General features: G+C 40.0%; 2 protein-coding genes across 2 annotated transcripts; one reads left to right on the top strand and one right to left on the bottom strand.

The window, feature by feature from the left end:
• Nucleotides 1–564: 564 nt before the first annotated feature.
• eloal (elongin A, like) lies at nt 565–7184 on the bottom strand. The gene is made up of 11 exons (XM_070916589.1): nt 7107–7184; nt 5772–5828; nt 5556–5668; nt 4516–5452; nt 4330–4429; nt 4083–4250; nt 3894–3991; nt 1827–2007; nt 1497–1611; nt 829–935; nt 565–626 (listed from the first exon to the last, which is right to left on the bottom strand). Exons 1-11 carry the CDS (start codon nt 7182–7184, stop codon nt 565–567), a joined length of 2016 nt encoding a protein of 671 aa, XP_070772690.1.
• Nucleotides 7185–9336: 2152 nt separating this feature from the next.
• klhl31 (kelch-like family member 31) lies at nt 9337–12370 on the top strand. Its single transcript, XM_070916130.1, has 2 exons — nt 9337–10511; nt 10606–12370. The coding sequence occupies exons 1-2, from the start codon at nt 9337–9339 to the stop codon at nt 11336–11338; spliced, it is 1908 nt and encodes a 635-aa protein (XP_070772231.1). The 3' UTR covers nt 11339–12370.
• Nucleotides 12371–13837: the final 1467 nt, after the last annotated feature.

Raw genomic sequence — 13837 nt, 5'->3', positions numbered from 1 at the left:
AACAAACAACAAAACAGGATGAAAACAGATGAACTGTTAACTGTTGATATGTTTTATCGATCCCATTTTTCTAAACACACAAATAGCTGAAAGTACAGTTGATGAACCATCTACATAAACTATGTGATATGAAGAGATCTTATTACAATATACCACCAGCAATTAACCTAATTCATTAAATGTGTGTATTAAGTATGTCATCAGTTTTAACAGTTAAAATGTCTCATAGGTTCACTTTGATTTTGTTCAATTTAGTGTCTTTTTACGTCCTCTAGATGGAGCCAAACCCCATTAAATAACCTACAGACTAACCTTTTATAACTCAAAAGACAAAATATCAAATCACATAAATGCTCATTGCTCATGCTCATTTCATTGTCCATTTAATAGTGAAGACAATTCACAGTTAGAGAAAAAAAACATTGAAATTGCCTGTATATTTAGAAAAACAACACAGAATAATCTAAGGTCAACACAGGCCTTCTATTGTCCAAAGTTAATGAATGATAGAGTGCACTTTCACCACATCCACACACTGTAAATAGCAAGATCATACAAGAGTGTTTATCTGCGTCCCAGCTGTTTCTTAAATGCCTTTAAGGACTTTGCCATCATTGGAGCAACTCCTGTGTGAACAACAGGAAAGAATAGGTGATATGGTAAAATAATTAAGATCTATATGTATAACTTTCATTCTGACCTTCAAAAGAAATTACTGAATAAAAAAAGAAAAAAACATGAGAATTACCTGAACATATCAGTTTGACAGTCTTGGAAAGTTGTAGCAAACTTAACAACATTGCATCTACAATACTCTTATCAGCTCACTTGTTTTTTTGCGAGGATCTTGTGTATTGCCTGCCACTGAACTGGTGCTGCTGGACCTGCTGGGCTCATTACAACTCGGCCTCGGCCTGTTGTCCTGAACCTTGACACTGATAATTGAAGAAATAAAGTAAAGTGCATCATTTGAGCAACAGAAAGATTATTTGCAAAACAAAAACAATGCACATAAAATGACAAAATGAATCTCAATTACCTCCAAATGTTACACTACAGCTAGTGGGCATAACATCCCATGTTCCCAACAAAGGATCCAAGGCCGTCTCTAACCAGAATAAAACCAGTTTATCCAGCACATTGCTCCAATTCCTGTTTGGCTAAGCTCACCAAAAAAGCATTTCACCCACTGTTATCACACGAGTCTCCGACAGATTATGACCCTGCTACACTGCTGTTGTTGAGTGATCACTTTGTAGTTATGGGCTTTTATGTGGAAGAGGAGCAGAGCAAGCATGGGGCTTACCAGGTGTTGCCAAAGACAAATGTACAACAATGCCCTAGTATGGCTCTTATAGGCTTGTTTATGAAATTTATAATTAGGAAAACAGCATGGCTGAAATTAATATATACGAACAAATTAATTAAAACAAAACCACGAGCTGATCATAAAACCTGTGTAGAAATTTCTCTATATTAAGAATGCTGAAACCCACCTGCACCTGGGCGGATGAGGCTGCTGAACAGCAGTTCCATGAATTTCCTGCTGAATTCGCACATCTCTTGGTGGCTTGGCAACACTGTGAATAAATGCCATCTTCACCTGCCGGCCTAAAAAAAAAAGTGCCACAGTGTACAGAACGTCATAAGGACTAAACACTATTTTCCTACAGTATACAATTTATATAAAATATTCACTTTCATGTTTAACTGTTTTATTTCACAATAGATGTAATTAGGATTTTTTGACAGTGATCAATATAAAGGCTGTTCTACTCAAGATTAGTCTCACAGTTTCACAGTCAAATTCAGTATACAGTACACACCTTTGGGTTTATTAGAATGTGCAGAGACGATGCTTTTTGTCAGTCTTTGGAGTTTCCTTTCCCTCTCCTCAGATAGCCTGATGTACATCTCTTTCCATGATTCATACTCCTGAAGTTTGGAGTCTTTAAAGTCCCTCTGACAATGTTTCCCCCATAAGTGGTCTGTCACTCCAACGTAGATCTGTGGAAATAAACAATTACAGGCCTAACAACAAATAAACACCTGTAAGCTCAAACAAGATTCTCTTACCACAACTCACAATGTTTAGGTTTACTAAACCTAGAAGGGTAATTTCAGAATAAACAGACATACACTCAGTGGCCACTGCAGGTAAACCTGCTCATACACACTATTAACAGCCTTCAAAGCTGGCACATCTCAGCATAAAAAGCATGACAATAGGGTCAGCAGGTTAACGTATTGTTCAACGAAGCATTATTATACACAAGACCTGTCATCTTATTGGATTTGGTGCCTGATATGATGGTTCAAAGCTGCACTCCCTGGATTTTCACACTGAGGGAAGGAGGTCAGAGAAGTAGGCTGCGTTCAACATCGTTTAACATGCCCTCATTGACTTCCCCTCCGCACTTGCCCTCGGGGGAATCCCCGCCGAGTGTCGTTCCATTTGTCTGAAAAACTGAAGTGAACTTGGTGAGATCGACCCTCGGAGGGCTGAGGGAGCGAGGGCTGAGTCAACAACGGTGGTCACTCCAGAGGTGTATATCACCCACAATTCATTGCAGTCATGCAATTGGTTGAAGGAAATACATCCATGGTTGGTGTCAGTGGCAGTATGTAAAACTGGTTATTTATTTACCATGGACAATACACACTAATAAACATTTCAGTTTACACATCAATGTAAATATGCCAGGGTTAGCTAATGAGCTCATTTTCATCTGTATGAAAATTATGGAAGAAATTGCTTTTCAGTTTAAATTTTTCTAATATTTCTTATAGGTCTGTATAGGTAGGCTTACATGTGTTTAGGTTTACTCGACAGTTAGCAGATCGTTTCCCAAAATGTTATTGATAGCTTGATATTTTACTGAAAAATGTCATAACTAATTGCAGTTAATATTTACTTAGATTGTTGTGCTGTCCGGCTTGTGTGATTTCTTTATTTCCAACATTATCTGTAAACATCATGGAAAAATGGCTGTTTTGAAAGAAATTTCTCAATCAAAAACTGCTACATATTGCAGTTATCTGCAAAAGATGCTTTCGCCTCATTGAAATGAGTCTACAAGTATTTCTGATGATTTCTAAAAAGCAATATAGGGCTAAGCCTGGAGCTGGCAGATCCATGATAGCTTGGGCTGACAGTGTAGAAGGGCAGGTGCGTTCCATTTAAATCCCCCACTCCTCCCCCGCCCTTCAAGTGGACTCTGTGCGACGTATGCTGTTACGTAATACCAAGGGCTGAGAGCAAGTGAATGAGTGAAAGTGGAACTACTAATGAAACACAGCCATAGTAGGTAGTGGTGTGCAGAACAACTTGTTGAAACTTGCTTGGATGAGATACAGCAGCACCATAATGGCTTTCACTCCTGTCAGCAGACAGGCAGAAATTGACCTACGCCGGGCATGCCGGACATACAATAAATATCAAATTGAACTGACAGCTTGACATGTGCTTACAAAATGTCAACTAATAGGACAGCTAATAGGAAGACTTACTGATTCCATCCATACCCCCTGCTCACATTCACTCTCAAGGCCTGGTTTTCTCGACAACACAGTTCATGCTTCAGGGGAATCATGATTTACAATCCAATGTTCGCCTCTATTTGGCAATTTTTGAATCCCATTGTGCAAGTATGCTTGTTTTTGACCAGGTGTATTCCTTCATGGCCATAGTCCATGATAATGTTCCATGTCACAGTGAAATAATTTTTAAAATGGTCATTTGTAAAATGGAACAGTAATTTTAGCACTTTCTTGAATCTATGAAATTTCAGCTCCTCTACAGGCAAACAGGGTCCAATGCAGTGCTGGGCAGGTGTACCTAATAAAGTGGCCACTAAGTGTGTGTCTGCACTAAATGATATTCACATCCTTACTGGGTTGAATTCTTCAATGCGGAGCAGCTGCTCTGGTGTACACCTCTCCAACACCGGCTCGAGGATCTCAAACGGGACTCCGCCAGTTTCATATAGCACTGGGGAAGAGATCCCAGCACCTAAATATAAATCCAACAAACTGACAGACTCATCAAAGCCCTGCGAAAAGACTCTTTGGGCTTTACTCACAGTTAATATTATTCTGAAGCGTGCGGATACACTGTTGGTGCAAGCTCATCATGGTCGGGAGGAAGATGGTCTTGGCACCAGAGTACACTTGCATCTTCCTGTTAAGTCGTTGACCAGTGAAGACTGCAGACTCCTCGGACGTGTCACAGAAATCAGACTCCTTCTCGACTTTAAGACAAAAAGAAGGAGCGTCAAGAACGAAATAACCAATGTGAAAATACAGCTGGATTTGTTATAAATACAGTACCTTTCCTCTCAAAGTATTCAAAACTGGAAGGCTTTTCACACTCAGGCAGAAGAGCGGGTAAAGGAATGTTCATCAGGTCCATTACAGACTCCGTAAACCTCTAAAATATGGGGGATTATTAGTCAATATTTGTCAATCATGGCCTGCAATCTAAAAGCTAAACTTTGAAGACTTTGTCAAATATACCTGCTTTGGAGAGGTAACATTTATAGACTTGAAACCTTTCATGCCAGGATGTTTTGTTGCTTCCTCTTTTACTACAGTCTTGATTTTTTTGGAAGGTTTCTTCACTCCAGATCTTTCTTTTCTCTTGAAAACATTCACGTCGTAGTTCAAGTATGATTCAAAAGACATGGAGGGCTCCGGAGGGTCACTGTCACTTCCCTTGTGCTTTATTTTAGCCTTTTTGTGTTTGTGTTTCGATTGTCCCGTATTTTCAGACTCTTGCTTGTACTTTAGAGTGCTGCATTTCTCTTTACCTGTTTTCTCCCTTTTTTTGTTTTGGGCCTCTGAGCTCCTCAATATTTCTGGAGGTCTGTCGTCTTTTACATTGGCCAGTTTGAACATTTTTGAGTATCTGTCGTCGCACTCAAATGAAAAAGATTCTTTGCCTTCCTTTGACGATTCTTTTGATGTCTTTGATTTCTTATTTGACTTCTTTTCTGACTCAAATCTTTTGAAGTCTTCCCTGGAATCAGACCTGGATTCCTGATGAGTGTCCTCTGAGTTTTCCAACAGAGAATCACCGTCTCCCGATTTTCTGTTACTCTGATCGTCTTTCTTCTTCTTGGAAACAACTGAATTGTCCATTTTATCCTCTTGGATTTCATTTTTCTTTCCCAAGACGTCATTCTGAGAGACATTCTGGCTTTCTTGTTGATTTTTTTCATTTTCATTCTGGTCGTTATGTCTTGTCTGTTCTTCATGTTGTTTTTCTGAATCAGCTTTCCTATTTCCCGTTTTGAAGAGGGCCTCATCTGAAGAATTCTGACATTTGTCATGAGATGTTAAGCGATTATTGTTTAAATCCTCCATTGTCAAACTTCCATTATTTGGACAGTTTTGGTCGTCCAGTTTGTCTTTAACAGACAAAGTCTCTGACGCATCCCCATCTTCTGTGTGGCTGCATTGAGGAAAGATTCAAGATTAAGATGTCAAACACATTAAAATTAATCATATGATACAGTATTTTGTTAAATAAAAATAAAATGTGAAACACACTTCACCTTGTGGATTCCTTAGGGACCAATCTTTTCCAACCCCTAACTAGCAACTTGGCAAGTTCTCCAGCCTGTTCATGTCTGCGCAAGGAGTTAACAGTTTTGCCAATTCCAGTTTCCTAATTTATATGCAGACGCGAGTCAGTGCAGTCAAGATTTATCTCATCCAAAACTCAAATGCAAATACCTCAACACAAAATACAGTCTTTGCAAGTGACTCACAGCAAGAATGTCTAATGTGATATCCAGATCCTTGAGTTTCTGCAAAATTTTTAGAACCTGAAAAGAGAGTAATAAACACATTAATCCCTCTGGTTGTGTTACCATGGTATTGTGTATTTCATAACTACCATTAATAAGGTCTGTTTGTGTGTTTGAACATGGTTGTTATGCATGTTTACAACAAAAAAGCTCCCCAATGACATCAGGACAGCACAAACTCAAACTACACATCTTGCGTTGCAGACTGAAAACTCATCTGCTCAGACTGCACCTTGGCCCACTGAAAAACAAAGAAACCCAACTCTTTCTCTATCTCTCATTGTTTCTAAATGTAGCACTTGAAACAGTTCAGCATATTTGATCAAGTTGATGTACTTCTGATTCTTGCAAGTTTTGGGGTGTAGCCTATCCACATGGCTGAATGCACTTGTTGTTAGTCGCTTTGGATAAAAGCATCAGCTAAATAAATATGAAAGGAATTAAAAGATGAAGTAAACTGAAGAAACCCCGACATGCCAAATATGGAAGTCCTGGTTTTGGATCACCACAGTTGCTGATTGTGCATTCAGAGCAGAAGCTATGTATGGGAACCTCACACACCCACTTAGGCGACTCCTTTTACTGAGAACTATAAATGGATAATGCTACTGCTGGCTCTGATAAAGTCTCACTATATAACTGAATTCGGTGTTTTCAGCCTGTGCATTTGACATTTTAATTTAATTCTAATGTAATTAAATTCATTCCAAAGAGCTAATCAAACAGAAACAATGTATAAGTTCATCTATAGATAAAACGGACTCAAACAAGCCTGCAGAGCGCCCCAGCCTTCACTGGTGATGGACAGCAGCCATAAGTTGAACAACTGGAGGAGTTGCCAATTTTAGCAGCAAGGCGCCTCCCATTTAAACAACCTGACCCCCGCAGTAAAGTGCTTCAAATGCTGTGTGGCAGCAGCGCACATGTCGGTGACTGAAGCGGCACTCGATCCGCCTCTGTCCGCACATTATCAAGGATGCAAGACGAGCAAAAGAGAAAAATGTGACAGCAGGTGGTTGTAGGTTAATATTTAGACTAATTACTAAGTGGGTGGATCTTGCTGTCCGTCAAAGTTCATTGTATTTGTTTCTAAATAAAGCTACGACAAATTCATTACTGGACAAAGCCATGAATGAAAGATGGCGGAAATTGTTTGGCCAATAAAAACAGAAGAACTTCCCAAACAGCAATTAATCTTTTTGGAAACCTAACTGGCTGTATCAATATGTCTGTCGGCCTACATCAGAATCTGTTTATTGTGCGCACTTGTACAAAACAAATAAACGTTGTATCTACCGTAGCAGACTCTGCTGTGTCTGTGAGCTGAAGTTTGAACCGCGTGACTTTCTTCACCACATCAGAGCTGCTGGCCATCACGGTGATTCACGTGCAACAGTCTACGCACACCGGGCAGCGCGCGCCCGTTGATGACACTATTATAATGGGCGGAACCGATGAAATAAATGTTAGAATTATATATTATATATCAGTTCATATTAAAGGTGAATATGAACATATGACAAAAAATAGATTATGTTATTGCACGAACATATTGTCGCTATAAAGAACAAAACTACAATTTAGTACCTTTCTGAAATTTCCCCCAAGCCTTCTGGGTACCTGCAGGTCTCTCTTTGGGAACTATTGGCCCTTTGAATGGACATAATGGGCTAATGAAAGAGATATTTCTCGTTCTTAAAATCCTAAAACAACTGATGATTTGAAAATTATAATGCATAATGATTCTCTGTATGTAAGGGAGGGGCCTTAAAAAAGTCTGCTCTCCTTTATGAGAGTTTACCCAAAGACATCCATGAATTATATGATCATGACTTTTAGCATTCTGTTGAAGAAAAGTCACGTATTTCAAAACATGCACACTTTTCAGGTTTTATCAACCAACACATCAGCCAAGAAACCAATAATATAATAACAAGCTGGACAGAGTGGGTTTGTCTATGTCTCCGTAGACTTTTGTATGTCCTCTGCACAGAGAGCTGCAGGACTCTGCATTTTTATTGTTATTAAATGTGCTGGTTATGAAGTGGTGCTAAAGTCTTCCAGGTGTCTTCTGTACACTTTCTTTTTCCTTTTTCATTATTTGTTTAAATTCTGCTTCTGATATCTATTTAGATTGTCTATAAGATCAATTCCAACAATAAACCAAGGGGATTTGTACTAGTAGTGTACTGGATACTTAAAAAAGATGCTCTTTGCAACACTGAGAGCTAATGACATTTTTCTAAACAATGGCCAAATGAAACTCCTCATATGACGTCCCATTGAGGATATAGGTCAAGCCCCCACAGTATGTTGACATCAACTGATTGGAGGCTATTGTGGGACACTATGTTGGGAGGGGGGGGGGGTCCCTGCCCTCAGCCACATGCATTGCACAATACTTGATTGGCACTCGCACCCTAAGAGGAGGAGTTAACTGCATGTCTCTCTCAGCTGGGGTGACTGCTGTCTCTCTCTCTCTTTCTCCTGCTCCAGTAACTGGAGGCACAAGTTCCTTCTTCACCAGCCTTAACTTCATTTCTCAGGTAAGTGGAGCTTTCCCACCGCTGCCCGATTGTTTGCTATTTTAGAAATGAAAAAGGCAATTTGGTGCAGTTAATGCGTCAGCGTTTGTCAGTCATTTTAGAATGAAAAATGTGTTCTTTCCTCACTTACTTGGGCTTCAAAAGGCAAATAAATTGTCAGAAGCTGTTGGCCTTTTTGTGAAATTAGTTTTACACATAGTCATAGTGACAGTAAGCCTCACCTTTTCAAGGGTTGTGAGTAAATAATGTGAGGAGTGGCTTTTTATGAAACTTTTTTGTCTTGTACATTGTGTTAACTGCAGATTTCTTCAGGACGAGTCTAAAACAATTAAATACAATAGAGAAAAGAGACAAAAATGAATATTTGCCCAAATTTGAACTTAAACTGTCTGAGGACATGAGGCCTGCTGCACACGTCTCAAAGTCTATAAAAGGAACGTCATGGGTGAGCCGTCCAGCGTTGCTATTCCTGGACATACTGCTGATAAATTGTGACAGATGCAAAGAGGGGCATGTTGACGCACTCACTTGCCCCAGCATCACCTTGTCGCATACATGTTTTCAAAGGTGTCAGTGTCTGGTTGTGTTTAAATAAATTCCAATACTCCAAAAGTTAAATGTACATTTGACATTATTGCTTAGTTGAGAAAGAGAACAATGCATAGGCATGATACAAGAAGAACAGGACCTCAAATATAGTGCAAATACACAGCTCAAGGCAGCAAACACATGAAATTATTACTACCTTACGTTTCAATAATATAGGCTATTTTAATGTAGTTCAATTTTACGAATGTGGCATACCGTTAACTCCTCTGTATTTCCAGCCAAGTCACTAACATTTTAATTCAGACAGATCTGTAGCACACAATGAGTCACAATGAATGTGACTGACTGATATGATGATCTTTTCTGACACTTTTCTGACATGTTTTATTTATATTTTCAGAAGGTCTGGGCTGTGTTCTGCTGCTACAGCCATGGCACCCAAAAAGAACAAGGCTACCAAAAAGGGTAAAGGAGACATAAATGAAATGACCATAATGGTTGAGGACAGCCCCATCAACAAGATCAACGGATTAAACACTCTGTTAGAAGGAGGAAACGGCTTCAGCTGCATTTCAACTGAAGTTACTGATTCTGTGTATGCCCCAAACCTCCTGGAGGGTTTGAGCAACATGAGACAGGATAGCTTCCTCTGTGATCTAACAGTCGCCACCAAGTCAAAGTCATTTGATGTCCACAAGGTTGTCATGGCCTCTTGCAGTGAGTACATTCGAAACATCTTGAAGAAGGATTCTTCCCTCCAGAAGATCGACCTGAACGACCTGTCACCAGTCGGCCTCGCCACAGCAATCACATATGCATACTCTGGAAAGCTAACTCTGTCGCTGTACAGCATCGGCAGCACTATTGCTGCAGCCATTCTGCTGCAGATTGGCACCTTAGTGAAGATGTGCAGTGATTTCCTCATGCAGGAGCTCAGCGTGGAGAATTGCATGTATGTGGCCAATATCGCTGATGCCTATGACCTCAAAGAAACCAAGCTGGCTGCTCAGAAGTTCATGCGGGAGAACTTCATTGAGTTTTCTGAGATGGAGCAGTTCCTGAAGCTCACCTATGAGCAGATCAGTGATTTCCTCTCAGATGATTCCCTGCAGCTTCCTTCCGAGATCACGGCCTTCCAGATCGCCATGAAATGGTTGGACTTTGACGAGAAGAGGTTGAAGTACGCGGCGGATCTCCTAACTCACATCCGCTTTGGCACTATCTCTGCCCAAGACCTGGTGAATCATGTCCAGAGTGTGCCTAGAATGATGCAAGACCCTGAGTGCCACCGTCTCCTTGTTGATGCTATGAATTACCATCTGCTACCATACCAACAGAACATCCTCCAGTCACGCAGAACAAAGGTACGCGGTGGCCTCAAGGTGATACTCACAGTCGGTGGACGCCCTGCCTTGACAGAGAAATCCCTCAGCAAAGACGTTCTTTACAGAGATGTAGATAACGTGTGGAATAAGTTGACAGAGATGCCAGCAAAGAGCTTTAATCAGTGCATTGCAGTCTTGGATGGCTTCCTGTATGTGGCAGGTGGTGAGGACCAGAATGATGCAAGGAACCAGGCTAAACATGCTGTGAGCAACTTCTGCAGGTAAGAACTAATCGTGACATTTAAACTTTGGAGTTTGTCCTATTAGTTTGTGTAGGATTAAAATATAACTGTAAATCCCTCTCACATTCTTTAGATATGATCCCCGCTTCAACACTTGGAATCACTTGAGCAACTTGATCCAGAGGCGCACACACTTCAGCCTCAACACCTTCAACGGCCTCTTGTTTGCCATCGGAGGGCGAAACGCTGATGGTGTTCAGGCCTCAGTGGAGTGCTACGTGCCCTCCTCCAACCAGTGGCAGATGAAAGCAGCCATGGAGATTCCCCGCTGCTGTCATGCCAGCTCCCTCATCGATGGCAAGATCCTTGTATCAGGAGGTTACATCAACAACGCCTACACCAGGGCTGTGTGCTCGTATGACCCCTCCACCGACACCTGGCACGATAAGAGCAGTCTGAGCACACCTCGAGGCTGGCACTGCGCTGCCACCGTGGGAGACCGAGCCTACGTCATCGGTGGCAGCCAGTTGGGAGGTCGTGGGGAGAGGGTGGATGTCCTCGCTGTCGAATCTTACAACCCTCACAATGGGCAGTGGAGCTACTGCGCGCCTCTTCACACGGGCGTGAGCACAGCCGGTATTTCCATTTTGAACAACAAGGTCTATCTCCTCGGAGGCTGGAACGAGTGTGAGAAGAAGTATAAGAAATGCATTCAGCTTTACAACCCTGACCTCAATGAATGGACTGAGGATGATGAATTGCCAGAAGCTACAGTCGGCATTTCATGCTGTGTCATCACCATACCCACACGGAAAACACGAGAGTCCAGAGCCAGTTCAGTGTCTTCTGCACCAGTCAGTATATAAGGGTTTAGATGATAGTAATGATGTAGTTTACATGTCCAAAGGTCTCCAGCTTTTCTGTTGCATAAATCTTGGTTCTAAACTCTACCAATAGTCCCTTTTTAGGGGGCCAAGACTATCCATTTAAATGGTGATCAACTTTCTTTAGATGAGCAAAAATTCATAAAAATGCAAGGATTATAAATTTGGGAACACATTCTTTTAAGATTTTTTAAAAACTCTATTCAGTAGAAGCAATTGAAACCAGTGCGAGCATTTTAAAGGGAAATTCAGAAGCCTTAAAATGTATTTTCCATATTTATAGTTTAATAATTTGTATAATTGGCATCATTAAGGTCAGATAATGTTTATGACAGAAACAAACTGGACATAGCTATTAACCAATTTTATCCTTTCTAGGCAGAAATGTACCTTTGGGGCCAATTCAGTTGGGATAATTAAAACTCAAATGAAAGGTATAAAAATGCAAAATCAATGTTGTTATTAAAATGAATCTGTTACATAACTGTCTTTTTTACCCATGAAATTAATAATACTGTGTTGTTTGTTTACAACACAGTCATTAATATTGAAGGATTTTGTGACAGTCCTGTTGACTATAGCTACTGTGATTCTCAGATACTTGACCAGAATAATGAGCGGCATAAAGCTGGAGCTGGAATAAGTGTTGGCGCCACCTACCAGGAGTAGGTGCTCGTGATAAGTGTTTAAACACACTGCACTGTAAGGCTGCAGTTTCTCTACATGTGTCTCATGTACAGTATTCAGTGGTCTCATGTCGTATGTTGTGTGATCATCATAAACACTATCGGTGCGAAGAAAAAGGATTCTGTTGGGAAAATGTTGGAATGATGAGGGTTGAATGGGTTTAGATGTGACAGTAATAAACTATTTTGTAAAAAAGAAAAAGAAAAATATAACTTGGGAATGACGTTGTCAGCCTGAGCTTTCCTGGAGGTCAGTACTCATGAATTCCCTGACTGCTCATGTCTTTTCATGTTTTGTTTGTTTTTAAATTAAAGAAATGAAGTGTAAGCTACTCTGAGCCATGGTCATTTATTTAAAATAATTTTTTTGTCTTAAAAATACAGTTTTTGAAAAGGCCAAGGTATAGTTAAAATTGGTATATGGCTTGATGGGATTGAAAAGTGTCACCATGCTATGAAAACAGCAATGTAAGGACTTAGTTTCAAAAGATCTGCCTAATGTTCACTGCAGTCTTTGAGGACCAGGAGGAACAAGTGACGAGGCCATTTAGAGGGCTACATTTCCATTTTCCGATTGAATGATGAGGAGCACTATTGAATGATGAGGAGCACTTTTGACTTTCTGTCTTTAATTCTACATTCAATTCTACATCTCTACACATATTTAAGTATTTACATAAATACAGGGAGATAGCAGGTTAGTGTTTGTACACCAACACCATATCCATATCCGGCAGCTACTTGTAGCTGTTAAGTCTGCCTCTAATTTGTTGTCACATAATGACTGTAAAACCACAAAGATCTCAGATATGTGAGGAGGGCTAGAGCCTCATTTACACTGTAAACACACTTTACACTGTGAGAGCAAGGAAACAGGGTTTCAGGCAGGTAACATGAGCCAAATTAATACATAAAGGGGCTATTACATTATGCACAATACATCATTTTTGGTGTAGCATTTCATATTCACCACCAGTTTCATGTGCTATCTCACACATAACAGTCAAGGTTATTCTGTTGAGGTGTCACTGAAGCCTTAACTGTGAAGTAGTTATAAAATTAACGTTAAAGGGCCTTAAAACCTATTTTCTTTATCATCTTCTTGCTATAAGCAGTGGGATCCTTTTTGAACACAATATTTTCTGTTGTTTTCTAACCCTATTTCACATGAGAGGTTTCAGTATTTGCATTTTTGTCCTGACATGTCACATTCTTCTGAGATGTCAATGCAGTTCATTACCCAATAAGCACGAGCAATATTTGAAACTAAATATGAAGACAGTTGCCACCACTATCAGTCAAATCAAATTAATTTACATCCACACAGTCCTGAAGAAGCAGATTAGCTCAGTTATAAAGTGTTAAACTGTTAATTAATAGTACCTCAGATTTTTTACTTTGATTTTTGTTTATTCATGACTATTTAATGTTATTAATACTTACATGTTTGTATGACACATGCTCTTTGCACTCGTGAACTGGTTAGTTCTGCTGAACTCAAATTAAAAAGCTCTCGTAATTCTGACAGGTAATTACTTCAAGATCTCCTATTGTCTCTGTTGCCTGTCACAGTTTTAACCCTCCCCACCCTGCTGTGATCGTCACTGTGGAGAGTCATTACTAAAATAGAATCAGGTCAGGTTTTTGTTTTTAATATATGGAGAAGATTGAACTTGACAAATTTATAAAGAATACTAACAAACAGGATGTCATTAATCAGCTTAATTGAAACCAGATAACACAAAGAAAATGATCTGTATGTCAGAGTGTTAGGAGTTAAATCACATCCTTATAT

This window comes from Enoplosus armatus, chromosome 12 (assembly GCF_043641665.1).
Source record: "Enoplosus armatus isolate fEnoArm2 chromosome 12, fEnoArm2.hap1, whole genome shotgun sequence".
Classification (NCBI taxonomy): Eukaryota; Metazoa; Chordata; class Actinopteri; order Centrarchiformes; family Enoplosidae; genus Enoplosus; species Enoplosus armatus.
Note: the sequence above shows the minus strand (reverse complement) of the source record. Positions and strands in the feature narration are given on the sequence as shown.

What these genes read in the sequence shown, in the direction of transcription:
- eloal (XM_070916589.1), bottom strand. Translation starts at nt 7,184, where the DNA reads ATGGCCAGCAGCTCTGATGTGGTGAAGAAAGTCACGCGGTTCAAACTT. An exon ending in GTCCCTAAGGAATCCACAAG is followed by an intron (nt 5,453 to 5,555) that starts GTGAAGTGTGTT and finishes TCCTCAATGCAG; the next exon opens with CCACACAGAAGATGGGGATG. An exon ending in ATGTTACCTCTCCAAAGCAG is followed by an intron (nt 4,430 to 4,515) that starts GTATATTTGACA and finishes CCCATATTTTAG; the next exon opens with AGGTTTACGGAGTCTGTAAT.
- klhl31 (XM_070916130.1), top strand. Translation starts at nt 9,337, where the DNA reads ATGGCACCCAAAAAGAACAAGGCTACCAAAAAGGGTAAAGGAGACATA. An exon ending in GCTGTGAGCAACTTCTGCAG is followed by an intron (nt 10,512 to 10,605) that starts GTAAGAACTAAT and finishes CACATTCTTTAG; the next exon opens with ATATGATCCCCGCTTCAACA.